Raw genomic sequence first — 15,163 nt, forward strand, 5'->3', positions numbered from 1 at the left:
TGTGGTGAATGGGGCCCCAGTGCCTTGGTGGGTTATGGAACGGAGCCGCAGGAGGCTAATCCAGGAGCATGGCTCCATGCCACTGCATGCACCCCCCTGGGGAGGCATGGGGAGCATGTGCTCCCCAATTTGTGTATGGGGCAGAGGCAGGCTGGCCGCTGTGGGCTGGGGCTCTGCACCCTGCTGCCTTTGCTTTGGGAGCTGCGTGGTGGTCGTGCTGCGTGTTACCTCCCCACCCAGCCACGGGAGGCACAACATGGCATACTGTGAGTCCTGGAGCAAAGGCAGGACGCAGAGCCCCAGCCTGCAGCAGGCAGCCCACCTCTGCCCCGTGCACAAATCCAAGGGCACATACCCCCATGCCTACCCTGGGGGTGTGCACAGTGCAGGCTCCAGCTGCTACACCTTGGACTAGGCAGGGGACCTACATGCCTGGAGCCAGGGAACTGGACCCACTGGCACCTGATCTCCACTATGGAAGGGGGGGGGGAGTGATCACACCATAGCATCCCCCTGGATCCCCCTGGCTGAAGAATGATCTGCCTAATCCACTAGATATTTTCCATACCTAATATTTGTTTAAATTGTTTATCAGAAAAACTAGGTAAAATATGGGGAGAGGAAAAGTAACCAAGTACTTCATGACAAAACCACATTAAAAATAGACACATCTGTAGGCCGAGGGTTGCAATAGTTTGGTCACTAAAAACAAATGACAGATATAGTTAATGTAAACATATATGGCTGGGAAAATGTTTTATCAGTTAAGGGATAATATGGAATGTGCCATGTAAGTAGGAAAATACTCATAGACAGCTTATACATGCACATACATGTAATGCACATGTAAACATACAGACTCAGGTTTATGCTTTCCCAATAAAAACGGGGAAGGAATTTTGTTTTATACTGGTTCAATCCATGTGCACAGTAAAACATCAGATTCTGTATAATCTGAAAACAGTTTATGGCATTCAGCTTCTGGAGTAAATCAGGTCAGCAATAAACACAGAGTGATGAAGTGATTGAGTCTCCATACACATACTTACATTTCTCCCAGAGCAGTTTGCAAAAGGAGACTTTTAAAGCTAACATCCCTATGAAATGTGCTTCCAAAGTTTAGATGCTGTAAAAAAGCTTCTAAAATAGCTATCTAAGAGCTTCATTTAGAAAACAAAATAAAACACTGCAGGGGGGACAGGGGAGGGAAATCACACTGCAGCATTTCCTACCCACACATTCTAGTACTGGGTCTCATGCAGTAATAGCCATTAAAATGGACTAGAAACCTAAAACAAATGTAAGCCTGTTTTTATTGTCTAAATTAAGAAACACCAAATGGTGCAGTCTAAGGTAGCTTTTCCCTGACTGATGGGCATTTTTTGTTTTGTCAGGTTCTCCAGTATTTACTCTATGTGCTTGTTTTCCTAAGGCTTTTAACAAATGAGCTGCTTTATACAATCCTTTTAGGTTTGACGAATACCGACATTAATCAAATACCCCTACTGGCGAGAAATGAAGGTGACGAGCATGCAGAACAGTCTGAAAGTGACATAATGTACATCGATAGCTAAATGTAGTTCTCATTTCATCAAATTAAATGGTTTGCCATACTAAAATACTTCTGGGTGAGAGCCCTGCCCCGCTGACATCCATAACAAAGCTCCTATTTGTTGTCGGTGGGATAAATTTCCTATTTGTGTTTTTGCCTATTACACCTCTTTACTTACTTTGTACTGTATTTATTTTTGACATCACTGTGCCACTCATCCCCTGCCCTTTTTCTCCATTCTGTTGCTCTCTTTGCCCATGTTGCCTCCAGAAATGTATCTGCTTTTTTTTAAAAACACCTCTAATATTATGACTTTTCACTTGTCTGCCCATTTTAAGCCCACTGTACATGTTACATTTATAAACAGCACGTTAATTGCAGCATAAATGGCAAGGGTACTATACATGCACTCAATTTAAGGTACGAAAAATGGCAAGCCAGCCACACAAATTTGCCACATGCAATACAAAACATTTCTATGGCTGGTTTGTGTGACACCTTAAACTTAAGATGGCTAGGGCCAACAATGAGTTTACTGCTGGTCCCAGACTGCACGGGGGTCTAGAATCAGTCCTAGCCCCAGCCCAAGGCTACAGGGGTAGCAGAGGATGTGGGGAGAAGAGGAAACAAAGAACTTCCCTGCTGGAGACTTTAAAACCCGTACCTGGTGCCTCTGTCCAAGCTGCTGGGCATGAGGAATCACAGGCTCCCGATGGGGGAACCAAAGAGCTTCTCCACTGGGGGCTTTAAACCCCTTACCCAGAAGCTCTGGAAAAGGTTTTCTTTGGCACTATAGGATTTGAACCCCAATCCCAACAATTGCACTTCCTGCCATGCCACATGGGCATGGTAGGATGCATGATTTTGGGATAAGGGATCAGTTCACAATTGCTCTGGAGAACTGCTGGGCACAGGTTTTAAAATCCCTTTGGCTCCCCCACCAAGAGCCTCTGCTCCCCTGCACCCTAGCCAGAGTTGCTGGGTGCAGCGTTTTAACAATCAGCTGCTTGTCCAGGGGCTGGGGCCAGCAACCCAAAGTGGTCTGGGCCCTAGTCCCTGGATAACACTTGATCTCAAACCAGAGCCAGAGCTGTCCAGCTGGGGCCGACAATCAGCTGAATGTCCATCCCATCTGCGGGGCTAGGCACCTGCCTTTCAATTTGGGAAGTAGTAATGGCACAATTTGGATCTGATCCCAAAACTGCACATCCTGCCATGCATGTATGGCATGGCAGGTGAGATCATTGGGATCACAGATCAGATCACATAGTGCCATTGAATGAACATGTGCCAGGGGCCTTAGATGTCTCTCCATTTGCCCTGTAACTATGCTTTGCATAAATCTATGGATTCTCCACAAGTTGCCCAAAAAGTCTCTCCCGCCAATGCATGCACTCTAATAAGACCTGATCCTATAAAACCAACTTGCTCCACCCTCTTTTCACTGAACTTTCCTCTTGCAGCATCTTTTATCCCCCTTCCTCCCTCCTAGCCAACCTAATCTTAATCATTTCTTCTGCCATAAAGGGTGCAGACAGAAGTGACAATTTTTGCCCAATTTGGCCACAGAAAACAGTTTACAGCTTTAATCAAACACAAGTGCATGGATGCAGACAGCTTAAAAAATGGCTGATTGGGTGAAAATCTGACCCCTCATTGGATGATGCATCAGCTAGACATTTCAAAATGCAGACACAAGTAGCATCTTTTGGAACTTGTGTCTGCAGAGATCCCAGCCTGTCACTGTTTTCAGAATGGGAGTGGGGAAAGGGAGCAGAGGGAGTTCAGTCTGGGGGGTTTTCAGCACCCTCTTGGAGGGTGAGGCAGGTGTTGGAGCTCTGCCCCACAGTGAGGGAGGGAGTGGGGCAGGGGCTGCGGGCACTGCCCAGACAGGGCAGTGCATGGGGCTGGGACAGAGACCAGGACAGAACCACAGGCAGCTCATCCAGGGGATAAGGGGCATGTGACCCCCAGATTTTTGCATGGGGCAGGGACAGATGCAGACTGACTGCTGCATGGTCAAGGCTCCCCACCCTGTTGCCCTGCCCCTGTGGGTCCTGCGCTGAGTGTGCCACCATGGTGAGGCACCCCCTGCCCACCCGGCAACAGCGGGGGCTGTGACGTGGAGTTATGCCCCCTGCTGCCGCTGGGCAGGCAGGGGGCACATGGCCAGAGCAGGGTCCCTGAGGGAAAGGCAGCAGAGCAGGGAGCCCCAAGGCCACAGAGGGCAGCACACATCCATTCCACTCAGCTCTGGTCCGGCCATGCCAGCAGCGAAGGCGGGATTGCGGTGGGGGGACCGGGGTCGGGGGAAGTGGGCATGTGTCCCGCCTTCCCCTTTTGAAAAGGTGGTCACTCTACCTTTCCCCCTCCCATTCTGAAAACAGCGAGCACTGGCCGAGAGCCTGGCTGTTGCTGTGGGAACCCAGCTGCAGGCTCCCAGCCCGCAGGTAGATTCTCCTCCCCCTCTGGAAGAACTGTGAACTTCTGTTTGGTCTGGGGTAAGACTGTAACTCAGAACACTTTGCAACAATTGTTCTGAGTTACAGCTGGGAGCTGCACTTCCGTCTGCACCCAGAGTCTTTCTTCTTCACTCCTGCTCCCTTCTAGCTTGTGTTCTTCCTTCAAGCATTCACTTCACAGATCTAAATAAAAACAAGCCCCTACTGGTAACTTCCTTGATGCCCTCCAGACTGTCCCCGACAGCCTGTTTTCTACAACCTCACTGCCCTCTATCTGATTTTTTTCTTAAATTACCTCATTTATTAAAATTCCCCACATTCTTATCAAAGAACTTACTGTGATGCAGTGTGATGCTTTCCTCATTAAAGCTGCCTCATTTAAGGAACTTCATGTCTATGGGTTTCTTACTTCCCTAGTTATTGCAAATAATCTCCACCCTTCCCTTCCATTCATTATGCTGCTTAAATGCCATACTTCCACCTCCTATATGCTGCTTTATCAGAGAACAATGGAGACTTTCTCAGTGCTGCTAGGACAGTCCCCCTGCTTCTAAACTATTTTGTAACTTCCTTAAAGTCTTCATATTGGTCAACAACTCTTAAAACTTTGAACAGAAACAAAAACAATCTTACTTAATGAGTGAACCTTTTCCCAGAAACTACTTGGATTTTCTATACCTTTTGTCATCTTCATTACTAGAGCTATCTATAGATGCTGCTCGAGTATTTGACAAGTACTTTATTTACATGTCCAGGTTAACTAGTTATGGGCCTCTGCTAAACTTTCGTATGAAAACATAGACAAATAAACTGAACATTATTACTTATAGAAGTTCTCTCCCTGTACTTTTCTAATCATAACATCTGATCTTGTGGATTAATATAAATGACCTTGACAAAAATTACTGCATTCCCAGCTTTCTTGAATGGCCAGGCCTCAATTAATTTATATTCCCTAGGAAATCCTTTAATACCCATGTCAGAAATGCTGATCCTGGTAAGCTGTGTAACCTCTCTGTAATCAGATTTTTTTCCTATGAGGAAAAAACAAAACTGAAAAAATCTGAAAGATCAAAAATGTATTTTATGCCAAACTTCTTGGCTGCGTGAGGCTCTATTTTATTAATGGTGATAAATAAGTGCCTCAAATGCTGCAGGTTGCAAGTGAAAGAGAAACAGTGGGAAAAAACCCTGGTTATACCCTGTTCAGTCTCCCCTTCAGTATCCACTTTCCACCACTGTGTGGCACAAGATAGTGAGCAAGATGGACATATGGTCTGACCCAGTAAATGGCAGTTCTTACCTTATGATCTAAATGTGATTTCTTTATAAAATGGGAGTTTGATAGCTTATTTCACTATGTCAAGGAGCTCGAAGTCCCATTACTGTCTTTCAGAGTGACACTGGAGTTTTGGCATCTCATGCTCACCCTACAACATGCTCACCCTAAGGGGAAGAAAGATTTGCCACACTGCAAATTTGTTAACCTGATCTTTTAACAATATTGTTCCTACTGATAAAGCCATCTATTACACTCTCTTTACATTTACTTCCTCTCATAACCAATCAGTCCCTGCCATCAATGAATTAAATACCTATTTAAAAGTAAAAGCACACGGTGATGAGTCCAAGGCAGGGATATAAAATATACTGTCCGTGGATCAGACTGGTGTACTATCTGCAGCACACACTGGTCACAACCCTGCATACTGTATGCCGTGTGCAGAGCCCATCTGCTGCGGGCTGCACCTGGCATGAGGGCTGAAGCCAACCTGCACACAGCTATTCTAAGGCACATGCTCATGAATTGCCCGGGTTGGACTAAGCATGCATGTCAGATTCAGCATGCATGGAGCAGGTGCCACATGCAGTGTGTGTCCCAGATTGATCCTGTGCATCACGTAGGTCTAGGGCTGCTGTATGCTGCATGGGGGTAGAGCTGGTCTGGCATGAACTGCATGCAAAGCATGGAGCTGTGTTGCATGCTGGAACTGGGGCCAGTCCAAATCAGGCCCACAGACTGGCCTAATGTGCAAAGTCATCACGCAGGGCTGGGCTGTTATGGGTGCCACATGCAATGCATGCCCCCTACTGACTTTGGCCACCGTGCTCAGTCTGCGCCCCAGACCAGCTTCATGTACAGCATACTACATGCAGGGCAGAAGCCAGCATGTGTGCTTATGGTACATGGGGCTGGAGCTGGCATGGGCACTGTAAGCAGCACATGGGCCAGTGCAGGGCATGGCACGGCACTCGCACTAGGCTGGCCTTGTGTGCTGGATCCAGCATGTGAGGCTACTCTGTAGGCCTAATTCAGCCCACAGACCGGCCCTCCACCCTTCATCTGATTCATTTGCCTTTTTGGTCCAGCCTCTTATTAAATACATAGGGTGCAGATATGTGTATGGAACCTAAAACTTGTTTCTCACAGTTGTGTTATCTTATTTATCCCCCAAATAAGACCCCACACCTTGTTTTGAGAAAACAGAATGAAGAAAAGATTTTTCCATTCATGGCCTAACCACAGAGGCAGGGTAAATGCTACAGCATCAGCAAAAGTTGCAGCATTAACTCTTTCATAACCATTGCTGATTTGGCAGCAGCTTTTGGCTGCTTGGCTATTACAGGGCATACTTTACTGCTAAGCCAAAAGCTGCTGCCAATTTGGCAGTGGTGAAAATGTTAACACCGTAGATCTGACCCTGAACAGTGAACTCCACCCCTCCCTCTCTGGGTCAGCGAGGAGAAGTGGAGCAAAAACTGTAGCCGCCAGCCATGCTTCCATTCCAGTGCCAAAAATGACTTTCCCCACTTAATATTGCACCCCAATTTCGGAGGGATGATTTTCTGGGGGAATCATATATGAGGTATTAATAATTCCTGGTAGCTTACATGAGGCAGTATGCACTGTTCACTTACAAGAGAAGCAGCTATGATGCCAACCTTGAAATCAGACATTTTCTCTTCAGGTACTTCAAACATTTTTATCAAGAACCTCTCCAAAGTAGCTTAAGTAGTGGAGCAAAGGAGCTCTGTTGCAAAGGAAACTAAAGAAACTGCCAGTTCCAAGAAAGGAAGAGGTAACCTCTCAGTAAGCAGTAATAAATATGGTAACACGGATGACTAAGTTGTTAATTGAGGGCACTGGTGAAGATAAAATTGATCCAAATTGGACATCCTGAGTTTCCTCTCCAAGAAAGTAACACTTTAGCCTCAGTTTTCCTAATACCCCCCCCCACTAAAAAGGTAATCTCCATACTTACTGCGTTTATAATTTTCACAACTATTTCTCATTCATTGCGTTCCTTTTGAACCTTGTAAAGCAGGGGTGTCAAATATAAGCCTTCTGCCCTATGGCAGCAATGTTAATTCATCTGGCTGCTGGAGTGGGTGTTTCAGTGCAGCTCCAGAATCCAGGGAGTTAACACCCCTAACCTTCCCACCCAATCCTTATCCACCACCAAAATCAGGGGGCTTAGTCACACCTGACAACTAAAATCAGCAGCAGGAGAAAAGTGAGAGGAGAGCAGCGGGGGACGAGAACAGGAAGTCTTCTGATCCAAATTCAACCAATGGGCCAAATGAATTTGACACCCCTGGTGTAAATCCTTCCTGGGGTCAAAACAAAAAGGAAAGACCAAGATGGGAAAAAATGTTTTGAAGAGAGTTTACCTACAGATTTGGAATAAAATCCTGGAAGATTGCCCCCAAAATTCCCACCTGGCCATAAGAGACTATATGTATGCTTTGCTGCTATTACCCATAAAGCTTTTATTTTTTTGCTAACATACACACAGTTCAAACACACTCAGAAACCAAGCTATGACTAAATGTTTTTAATGACATTCAAAATACAAAAAGGATCTCTTACTGATCTCGCTCTAATACAAGGCTTCCCTTTCCAGGGAGTCTGCTTCAAGTCCAAATGGAAACACTGTACCTCACAAAACAGTTTCATACCTATAGCTGAGACATCAGCACATCACATCACATCCACAGCCAGAGCTGCTGACTGCTTGACCCATCAGAAAACTGTCATACATTGTACTTGTACTCTCACGCATGCTAAAAGTCAGTTGAGGCCACTCCTCAGGGATATCTTCACTAGAATATTTCTAGGGATGCTTAACACACCTTATATTTCTTTGATAAAACAATATGCATCCAATAAAATACATTAGAAAGAAAATAATAGTCAGACCACTGTAACAATGTTTAGTTTGCACAGCCCATGGTTGGTTACTTATTGTGCTTTTATTTTTAGTGGCACTGTAGGAGGTATGATTGAGCCCATGCCCCAGTCTAAAGGACATACAAGTTGGGAGAGTGTTTCCCTCTCTGGAGGCAGGTCATGCCATCAACTCGGTTCAGTGAGGCCTTAAGGTTTCTTCAGTTCTTTGTAACTCCACATTGTGAGTTCCTTTTTAATCTACAGCACTGGTAAGTTATTTCTACATATTTTTGGTAGGAAGGGAAAACAGGAGTTTCTTGTTTTCACACTTGGACCCTTACGTTAAGGTACCGTGTCCTTGTGGTCAAGACCTTGTTGTTGCACCAGGGACAGCCAAGATGGCTTCCTCACGAACACAAAGCACTCTATTACTTCCCCACCAGATGCTGCCTAAAATGTGCCAGAGCCAAGCCAGGAATGGTTTTTTGTAGCTTCATTTCTGAAAAACTCCCAAATACTTGGAAACCATGGAACAGATGCTAGATACAAGCTTACCATTTCCTGTTCTGATAAAAGCTAGGCTGAGAAAGAAAAGAACAATTTTCAAAAGGTGGTCTCCTAGAACAACACTAAACTCTTTATATGGATATTCTTTGTTTTCCATTTCAGGACTCTCAGTCCTCCTCTTCATGTTCTACTTTAGGTCGGAAAACCTTCCTATTCCTTTTTTTACTACTGTGGAATCCTACCGTTCCCCCCACAGCCTCTTCTCCTGTGTGACCAGAGCCAGTGCCAGGATCTCCCTTTTTGCACAGGTCCTTCAAGTTCAAGCATCCCTCCTCTGCCTTTTTCTCTCCACAGCCTACATGCCCCAGCTCAACATTATCCTCTACCTTCAGATCACCAGCCCTCTTGGGAGATTTCCTTTTCAAGCTTTGCTTTGTGTTCAAGGATTTATCATCATCCCCTGCTGATCTTTTCCTTCCCAAACTATCTATGCCCATCTTTGTAGGTTTCATAAAGACAATTCTTCCAGCACCACAACTGGAGGGGTCCTGGTTGAAATATGGGATATAGCCATCTTGGGCAGATGAGCTGTGTTCCCCTCCTTTCTTCTTCAAGCCCCCTAGAAACTCCATAGCTACCTCCCTGTTGGTTTTATCACTCGACTCCGAGACTCCCTCCAGGCTGTACTTGGTCCAGCGTTCTGGGTGCGTCACATAGTCAGGGACTGATGGAGAGCTTTTAGTAGTCGGAGGTGGTTTGCCTTGCCTTCCAAAGCTTTCGGGTACCATCTTACTAGGGAGAGTGGCTGGGGGTAGGGGGCGTTTAAACCTCCCATCAATAATGTTATCTTCAGCCAATGACGGTGCTGCCAATTTGGCTGCTCCTTCCAAGCAGTCAAAAATGCTCTGGCTGCGCATGGAGAAGGTAGAGCTCATGCCTTTTAGGTGGAATGGCTGGACAGGCGATTTGAGGTTGATCTTTAAAGACTCAGGATTCTCACCTGAGCCACAAACCACGTCATCCAAAGACAGAGATTCCTCTGGAGATATTGTATCAGCTTCATCTGCTAAACCGAAGTCTTCAGGGTCTGAATCACTGAGTGACACTGTGTCTGAGGGTTGAATGCCATCATAGTCAGCAACCTCACTGGCAATTATACCCATAAAGGGCTCGCCAGCACCTTTATCTTCCATTTTCAAGTCGTCACTCAACTGCAGTCTCTGGATTAGGTTCAGCAGCAGCAAATAAGGCCTTCCAAATGTCCAATGAGTTTAAAGCCTAGCGTAAGAAGGAACAAATATAAACTCAACTGCAAAATGAGACCCAAATCCCAAGAGATCCCCGTTACCATTGCAGCAGTCCAAGCCCAAAGAATACACTTGACCCAAATAGTGCTAAAAAAAATGAAACAGAGAAGAATCACTGTATAAGGACTACCCATGTTACACTTAGAGCTGAAAAGCAACCTGGCCTCCATTGTGCTATTTTAACCAACATATTGACTCTCATTATTTCCACTGAGGTTGTACGTGATAGACATTCCAGACCATGCTATGCATTACTACTGAAAACCTTAGGCACCTATACCCATTCCGTGACCTGAGTGACTCCTAAGCAATTCTTGTTTAAACTAAAAAATATTCTTTACTGCACTAATCCTCAGGGAAGACTGACTTTCCAGCATACAGGGCTGCTGAGAAATCCTCTCACCTGTGTGCTGGTTTTGCTTAAAAACTGCAGATCTTGTTCATTAGCTGATGCTGAGGTATGTTGCTTCTGAAAAAGCCTGAATATCACATGACATTCTTAAACACTTCCTCCAGATTGGTTTGCTTACCTTCAGCAATAATTGAAGGTCACACTCAATATTTATCCTATAGGATTAATGGATGGAAACATGTCCCAAGCCCTAGCAGCATTCTGTCAGCCACTCCCTTGTATTCCTGAGCTACCAGCATGCTTTTTGTTCCCCAAATTCTACAGGACAGGTGATAATGAACTGTTTATCATAAGGACATTGTCAACACACCAAGGTCAGTGGCCTAGATATGACATCATGTCTTACTGAGTTGAAGTACAGGTTTGAACCCCAAATTCACTTTATCATTTGCTTGCAGGATCTCTGCCAGGGTGAAGATGGTTAATCTGAAGCCAGAGATGCAGCTGGTCCTGTTAATTAGGACTACTTTGGTTAGCACAGCATCTGATGAAGTGAGCTTCAGCCCATAAAAGCTTGTGCTATATATCTGCTTTGGTTAGTACATAAGGTGCAAAACTCTTCTGCCTTCTAATCTGAACACCCTGCTCGCTGAGCAAACAGAGCTGCTAGTGGCTAAGCGTACCTTAGTTCAGCTCTCTTTGAGAAAGAGAGTTATGGAGATAAGAGATTTCTATACAAAGAGGAAAGAAAGAAAGCTTCTGTAGGTAGGAAAGATAGGGCAGGAAGGAGCACAAATTGAAACCAGATCCCTCGCTACACAGGCATGCGTCACATTGTGTGCTCCAACCAGTTGTCTCCAAATAGATAGAACCAGAAATCTAGCAAAGAAGAACAGTGTTAAAAGACAGGCAAACAAAAGGGCACAGCTGATTTCTATTTCAAAATAAAAAATGGAATCACTCCTAGCCTTTATTGATGATCCTTTTTCCATTTGACACACATTTTTTCCCTCTATACTGGAGAACTGATGCAACATAAATTCTCCTTTTGCGTGCTCTCGTTTGTAAATTAGCATCACTATGAGTTTCAAGACTATACACAACTCAGATACTCTTTTTGTAAAGCTACCTTCTAACATAATGGCTATATTCATAAAATACTATGCATAATGGCATAGGCAATAAAGATATCTAGAATCAGGGCGATATTTCCAATATACTGTAAGAATTTTAAAATAGGAAAAAAATAACCTAAACTATTCAAATAAGTTCTCCTTAATGGCCACATTAAATAGACATGGAATGTCTGCTAGTCACTCACTGTCTCTTGAGACTGAATCAGTTTTCCTTCCTGGGGATCATTTAAAGCCACCAAGGATCTCAGCTCCTGAACCCTGAAAAACAAACATCTTCATAAAGAGATATATATATATATATATATATATATATATAAGTAAACCTGAGTTTAACAGGCAAACTTGGCACATTTTTTGAGGCATCCCCATGCAGATATTTCAGAAAAGAACTTTGTAAATCCTGCTAAGACAGACACCACTGAATCCATTCAGGACTTAATATCAGTGTGCAGATTAATGCTAACTTCCCTTCGAATGAACTTTGAGGGGAAGAAAGAGAATTCACAAATGTATTATTTTTTCTGTGGTTTACACTATAAATGATTAAGAATGAAACTCTGCTAAGTAAAAAGAGGTCAGGCATTCATCATCATTGTGGTTACCAAGAGTAACTGATTATAACTAATAAAGGATAATAACCACAAGCACTGAACATTGCAGGAAAGAGACAGAAGGACAGAACAGGACTGGATTTTCAAAGTAATTCTACACTCCCAATTTGCAGCAGATATTATAAAAAGGTGTAAGTGATTAGTCTTCAGAATAGTGTGATAGATTTTTTTCCCACAAGACCTCGATGGGAAATTCGGCAATCTGTCACAAAGAAAGCTGATAGATGGTTTTGAAACCTGGTTCCATTCAAGTCCTGAAAAAAGCATAGGAGCCCCTGAAATCCTGCCCATTCTGTCTTTAAAGCTATGGCATATGGATCAACGGCTTTTGTAAAAATAACAACAATCCCTCAGAACCAGGTGGACGACTGGGTGGCAGTAAGTCTACCTGTATATAGCCTGCTTTCATACTGATGCCAGGGTGATAGTTGACTACATTTTGGTGAATTAAATTGCCTAACACTCCAGGACTGGTAACAAAACAGAAGGGAAAGGTGTTGGGACCCTGGGAACCTTTTCAATCCTGGAGAACATCGTGCTCGAGCAGTGACCCCTACTCCCCAGACAGACTCACAAAGTCGTTGCGGTGATCCAAATATGGTACAACTCAGCTAGGACGGCACCTCTCTGAATGGATAGGTCCCCGTCAGACTCTTCCATCCTGGTCTCAGCTAACAGGGTTCTGCTGGATCACTTGCGACCTGCACAGGGGTCCATGAGTTAGTCACTCCACACTTGGGCAATGAGCCTTTTATCACCACACTGAGTACAGAAGGGGAAAGAGCAGAGACTGGACAACAGCTACGCTAACACTGTAAAGCTTAGTGAAGGTGGCCATATAACTATGCAAACACAAGTCATGGTTTATTCTGAAATAATTTACCTTGGCATTCACACCACAATAAAACCACTCTGGTGTCCAGAATGAACACACAATGACCAATTCACCACACGTTGGCATTTGCAATACACACTACTGTAAGCCCTTGCCAGTCAGCAGACAGGAAGCCTATAATAGTCCACTGAGCAAAGGACTACCCTAGAAGGAAGTCATGGACATCAGATGGGTACTATCAGCATAATAGAGAGGAGGATCCTGGCAGAGGTACCACCCTGCAGCCAGGGACGGACACACAATCTGCTCTCCCACACTGGCAGCCAGAAGACAGGGTAGCGTTGCAGCTTGGAGACCAGTAGTTCTCAGCCTTCTTAGATACAAGGCATCCCTCGTTAGGCCCAAGGCCCTCCCCCCTCTCCCCTTGGAAAACGCTGGCTCTTAGCTTTCACTTGTGTTTTGACTACAGGAAAGATCAGAGAGCAATTATTCAGCTGCAAAGAATAATTTCACAACAGGTCAGAACATTTTTAATGTTGAGGATTCCAATTTGAAACCTCCAAGTTTATCTTGTGAACTGTGTTTGCACACCTAACAGTGCTACTACCATTGCGTGGCACCCCATGGCACCCTTGAAGGACTCTCAAAACATCTCAGGATGCTGCAGCACCCTGCTTGAGAATCACTGTTATGGACTAATTATGGGGTGTCAAAGATATGACCTGGGAGCCGTAGATGGACTGTGAAGTATCATCAGCTGCCCCCTCCACCCCCCATGCTGCCCCTGGGACTTGCAGTTGACCCACACACACCAAGCACTGAACCAGCCACAAACACAGGGCCTGGGATGAGTGCCACATCTGATGCCCACTCTGGCTGGTTTGGACCTTATGTTGCATGGCTGGTCCTAGGACCACACCACATGCAGTGTGTGCAATGCAGGTCCGAGACTGGCCAAAGCAGGCACTGCGCGTGCTGGGTCTGATAGCCAGCCCATGGATGGACCACAGGCCGCTCATTTGGCGTACAGGGTGGGGGGGAAATGATGCTGACTGCTGGGCAGATGGGGGGCAGTATGACGTGCTGGGGCTCTCCTCACTTGAGGCAGCTACCCATCCCCTAGGAACAGGAGCTTGTGCTGCTGCCACCGATTTGTGGGCAGGGGCATGAACTCCCAGGGCCCCATTCACCCCCTAGCCCCACAGGCAGGGCTGAACCCCCTTTGGTGAAGCCTCCCAGGGGAAGGGGGCGTCACTCCACCCTTCTCCCCCTCTTGAAACACTGCTGGGCACGGTGCTCCCCAGCTCTGCCTTGCTGGGAAGAAGGGAGGAGGAACCCCCCACCCCCACAAAGCGAGTGCTAGGGGCGGCTGCTGTGCTTGCCTGGCCCTCATTATGCCAGGGGAAACAGAGATACGTAAAGCTTTCTGGAGGTACTTCCCAAACTTTTCCTCAGCATGAACCCATTTATGGCCCCATTTGCTCAGCATGACCCCTCACTCCCAACCCAGAGCCCCCCACCCCCGAAACCCTGATTTCGCAACCCCATCTGGCATAATGACCCACAGTTTGGGAAGCACTGGGCTAAGTACGAAGAGGCTAAGCACCCAGACCCCCTCAGCAATGAGACCCATCTGCAATGAGGGGAGGGGCTGGGCGGACACGCAGGGGCTCTCACAACCACACGCCCATGCACACCCTTGCCTGTGCACCCAGGCACACACATGCACACACCTGGGCATGAGAGGCCCACAGCCCACCCCTCCCTGCCACAAGGAGGAGGTGGGCTAAGGAGGGTGATGCTGTTGAGCACACAGCATCGCCAGGTCTTAAATATTAAATTGTTGTATCGGAAGCTCAAAACGATCGTATTTGCTGAAAAACTATTGTCTGCTGCAAAAATATGCAAATAAGTATGCAAATAAGGCTGCTTCTCGACTTCCTATTGCTCACTGCAACTCGCCGGTGAGTCAGCAAGGACTTCAAGTCGAAGCATTTATTTGGAGGCTAGGGCTGACAGCAAGCCCAGGTGTCATCTAAGACTCCCTGAGAGCGACTTCGGTTTTGCATTTGCTGCCTCAACAACTACCCTACATTTCGAGCACTTTTACTACCACTGAACATACGAGGGCTCAAATGATCCTACGCAGAGGCTAATGATCGCGCACCTCGCAACACTGCGCACGCGCGCACAGGGCTGCCCTGCCCCCGCCCCTCCGCGGGCCGCTCCG

General features: G+C 45.9%; 2 protein-coding genes across 6 annotated transcripts in view; one reads left to right on the plus strand and one right to left on the minus strand.

The window, feature by feature from the left end:
* Positions 1-4,323, plus strand: part of TRPM5 (transient receptor potential cation channel subfamily M member 5) — a 77,172-nt gene extending 72,849 nt beyond the window's left edge. The window contains exon 25 of the mRNA XM_025202136.1: positions 1,471-4,323. Coding sequence (XP_025057921.1) covers positions 1,471-1,574 — 104 coding nt within the window. The 3' untranslated portion in view covers positions 1,575-4,323. The remainder of the gene's footprint in view (positions 1-1,470) is intronic.
* A 3,512-nt stretch (positions 4,324-7,835) lies between these two features.
* Positions 7,836-12,826, minus strand: TSSC4 (tumor suppressing subtransferable candidate 4). Of its 5 annotated transcripts, XM_025202123.1 has the most exons (4): positions 12,673-12,822; positions 11,673-11,745; positions 11,035-11,230; positions 7,836-9,970 (listed from the first exon to the last, which is right to left on the minus strand). In XM_025202123.1, the coding sequence occupies exon 4, from the start codon at positions 9,883-9,885 to the stop codon at positions 8,860-8,862; it is 1,026 nt and encodes a 341-aa protein (XP_025057908.1). In that variant the 5' UTR covers positions 9,886-9,970; positions 11,035-11,230; positions 11,673-11,745; positions 12,673-12,822; the 3' UTR covers positions 7,836-8,859. The 5 variants fall into 5 exon arrangements, with proteins under 5 accessions (XP_025057908.1, XP_025057907.1, XP_006022092.2 ...); XM_025202122.1 differs by lacking the exon at positions 11,673-11,745 and having other exon boundaries at positions 12,673-12,826; XM_006022030.3 differs by lacking the exon at positions 11,035-11,230 and having other exon boundaries at positions 12,673-12,823.
* Positions 12,827-15,163: the final 2,337 nt, after the last annotated feature.

The sequence above is a fragment of the Alligator sinensis genome, unplaced genomic scaffold (genome assembly GCF_000455745.1).
Source record: "Alligator sinensis unplaced genomic scaffold, ASM45574v1 scaffold983_1, whole genome shotgun sequence".
NCBI classification, from domain to species: domain Eukaryota; kingdom Metazoa; phylum Chordata; order Crocodylia; family Alligatoridae; genus Alligator; species Alligator sinensis.